Genomic DNA, 2,729 nt, shown 5'->3' with positions numbered 1-2,729 from the left:
CAGACACTGATGTGTGTATATAGGAATATGACAGCAGGAACCAGTCTTGCTGCTGAAAGAATCAGTCCTATGATTTGTGTGCTGATAAAATTGTAATCTTCCTTCCTGTAGAGCAGGACTGATCCGCCCTGTATATAAACATATGAGAATAATTAGCAAAGATGACAAAGAAATCATCCGTCTCTCCCCGAGAGATGAGATCAGAGACACAGTGCAGTTTCTGCTTCAGAACCTGACAGATTTTTATTGCCAGAGGCAGGTTGCCCCCCCCTGTTCTCCACATGCTTTGCTGCTGTTTCTCTTGATCAGCTGCTTGAAATTGTTGCAGGAGGCAAAACAAAATGAAAAGAGGGAAGCAGGGCATGACAGACAGGACTGGCTTCTCCTTTTTACGAGTGGCCTTACAAAGCGGCACGTTAGGTAACACGACCTTTGCAGTAGTCTTTGTAGTGATGGTGGAGGTCTGCAGCGCCAAGCACACTGTCTGCAGCGCCTCTTGAGAATTCACTCCAGAACTCTGAGGCAGTCCAGTGCGTTCCTACGAGCTCTGTGTTTTGAGCACAGTGATTTTTGTTTCAGTGACTGCGAAGCTTGAATGTAGCCTGATGAGCGTAAAGTTCTCTAGACCTCACTGGTATCTGTGTTGAGGTGATTTTCAAGAGAGTTCCTATCCACCTGTAGCAATGGTTAATTTATTGCTCTGTAAGAATAGAAGGTTTTTTCCTCAAAGTGTATAAAGAGGGATGCTGGAACATCTCTCCTGAGCTGCCTGGTGCATAGTATGGAAGAGGGTGCATAGCCTGGACCAACTTAGATCCAGCTGAAGTCCTCCTTGAAGTGGAATGCTCTGCTGCATGGTATTTCTGCCCATCTAGTCATCTTTCCTGGCTTTTTTTTGGCAGTCCCAGTTACACTACCAACAAGTGCGTGTGCTTAGGGGGCTTCTGCCACCACAGTGGGGTGTGCAGATGGATGACATCTCAAAATCCACTACATACAGTGCTTACAGTAATAAGATATTAACTTCCAATCGGTAAATAATCTAGTTATTTGTTTTGCAAGGTTTACAAAGACAAAAAGACTGTAGTCATCAAGGATAAATATCCCAAAGCACGTTACCACTGGCTTATCTTACCATGGGATCCCATTTCAAGTCTGAAGTCAGTCACCAGGGACCATCTTGAACTCCTGGAACATATGCATGCAGTTGGGCAGAAGATGGTCGAACAGTGCCCTGCCAGAGAGAGTCTGGAGTTCAGACTGGGTTACCATGCTGTTCCCAGTATGAGGTAGGACCTAGATGCATCATTGGGTGGACACCCTGTTCTTCTCATTATACAGATGTGGGGCTAAATTTGCAACATGGTCTGGCATTGCTAACGAACAACACATCTTCCTAAACACTATGATTTGGTGTCCACATCCTTTGGGTGCAGCTGTCCATGCTTGTGGGCTGCACAGGCATCGGGGTCTGGTGGGAAGTGCCCGTTGGGTTCCCCTAGCAGAGGTCTGTAGCTGGGGCTGCAGTAGTGGTCTGGTCCCAGCAACAGAGGCGGCACTGCCAGTGGGCAAGTACTAGGGCATCCCCCCTCCCAGGGCACCCATCTGGGATCAGGGAGTGGCTCTTCAGCCTATCAGGTCCTGCCCGATGCTGGGCAAGGATTTGAGTCTGGTGTGTAAATGGGTCCAGATCTTACAGTGTCTAAATGCCTGTGGGCATTGCAGCCAGTGTTCCTGAGCTGTTCTGCAGTTCTTTGGTGAAGCTTTGAGCCACTGAACAAGTGCCATCCAGGTGCTCTAGAAAGTTTAAGCCTTTGGTTTTAATAAACCACTGCCTTTTTGGAAACTAGCAGGAGTGTAGACTGTAGTTAGGGGCCAGTGGCCTATGCAGACTAGTGACCTGGACTGTTTCAGTGAAGTGCTTGGCATGAGGCAGTGCTTCCGGAACAGGCTGGGATTCTTCTCTCCAAGGACTATGAGTCAAACATGGTAAGACTGACCCATAAGGCTCGCAGTCCAACTGCCAAATCACGTTTGCAACTGATGCTCCTGCAAAAGAACTTCAAGCATTAACATTATGATTCTTATTTCAGTCAGCTACATTTGCATGTAATCAGCCAGGATTTTGATTCTCCAGCCCTGAAAACCAAAAAGCACTGGAACTCTTTTACTACAGACTACTTCTTAAACTCTGAAGGTAATGATTAGAAAAGGTATTTCATAACATGTAATCCTGCTTATGGGTTCTGGCTTTGTGCTTTTTCCCCCAAACAAATGTGCAAGCCATAAATTCTGTTGTAATAAGTTGATTTTATGTAATTTCAGATATTGGGGAATAGCACTAGTAAAAGTCAAACAAGTTTTGTGGCTGGCTTAAGTTAGAATGCAGTGATGACATGGTGTGCATGCGAAGCAGTGTCATGTGTTTCATAACGCTACGTGGTCCCAATACCTCTGGTCTCTTTTTTTCCAGATGTGATAGAGATGGTAAGAAGCAAGGGAAAAGTGACGGTGAAAGAACATGTCTCTGAACTTCTCAAATTGCCCCTCAGATGCCATCATTGCAAAAAACAGCTGTCCACTATCCCACAGTTAAAGGAGCATCTCAGGAAACATTGGCCAAAATGACTTTCCAAAAGTCATCTTACGACCCATCTTCAGATTTCATGTTAGTGAACATATGTATGTTTTTTGTTAACTGGAATGACAAATGTGAATATGGGGAAAAA

At 45.4% G+C, this 2,729-nt stretch overlaps 1 protein-coding gene across 3 annotated transcripts in view; it reads left to right on the top strand.

The window, feature by feature from the left end:
* The window catches only part of APTX (aprataxin), a 9,984-nt gene extending 7,255 nt beyond the window's left edge, over window positions 1-2,729 (top strand). For 2 of the 3 annotated variants that reach the window (XM_029086598.1, XM_029086597.1), the window contains 3 exons: window positions 1,063-1,289; window positions 2,094-2,197; window positions 2,474-2,628. In XM_029086598.1, coding sequence (XP_028942431.1) covers window positions 1,063-1,289; window positions 2,094-2,197; window positions 2,474-2,628 — 486 coding nt within the window. Of the gene's footprint in view, window positions 1-1,062; window positions 1,290-2,093; window positions 2,198-2,473 lie in introns of all 3 variants that reach the window. The other variant, XM_010174409.2, reaches the window with a different exon arrangement.

The sequence above is a fragment of the Antrostomus carolinensis genome, unplaced genomic scaffold (genome assembly GCF_000700745.2).
Source record: "Antrostomus carolinensis isolate BGI_N321 unplaced genomic scaffold, ASM70074v2 scaffold12328, whole genome shotgun sequence".
Taxonomy (NCBI): Eukaryota; Metazoa; Chordata; class Aves; order Caprimulgiformes; family Caprimulgidae; genus Antrostomus; species Antrostomus carolinensis.
The sequence above is the reverse complement of the archived record's forward strand: the minus strand, read 5'-3'. Positions and strand labels throughout refer to the sequence as shown.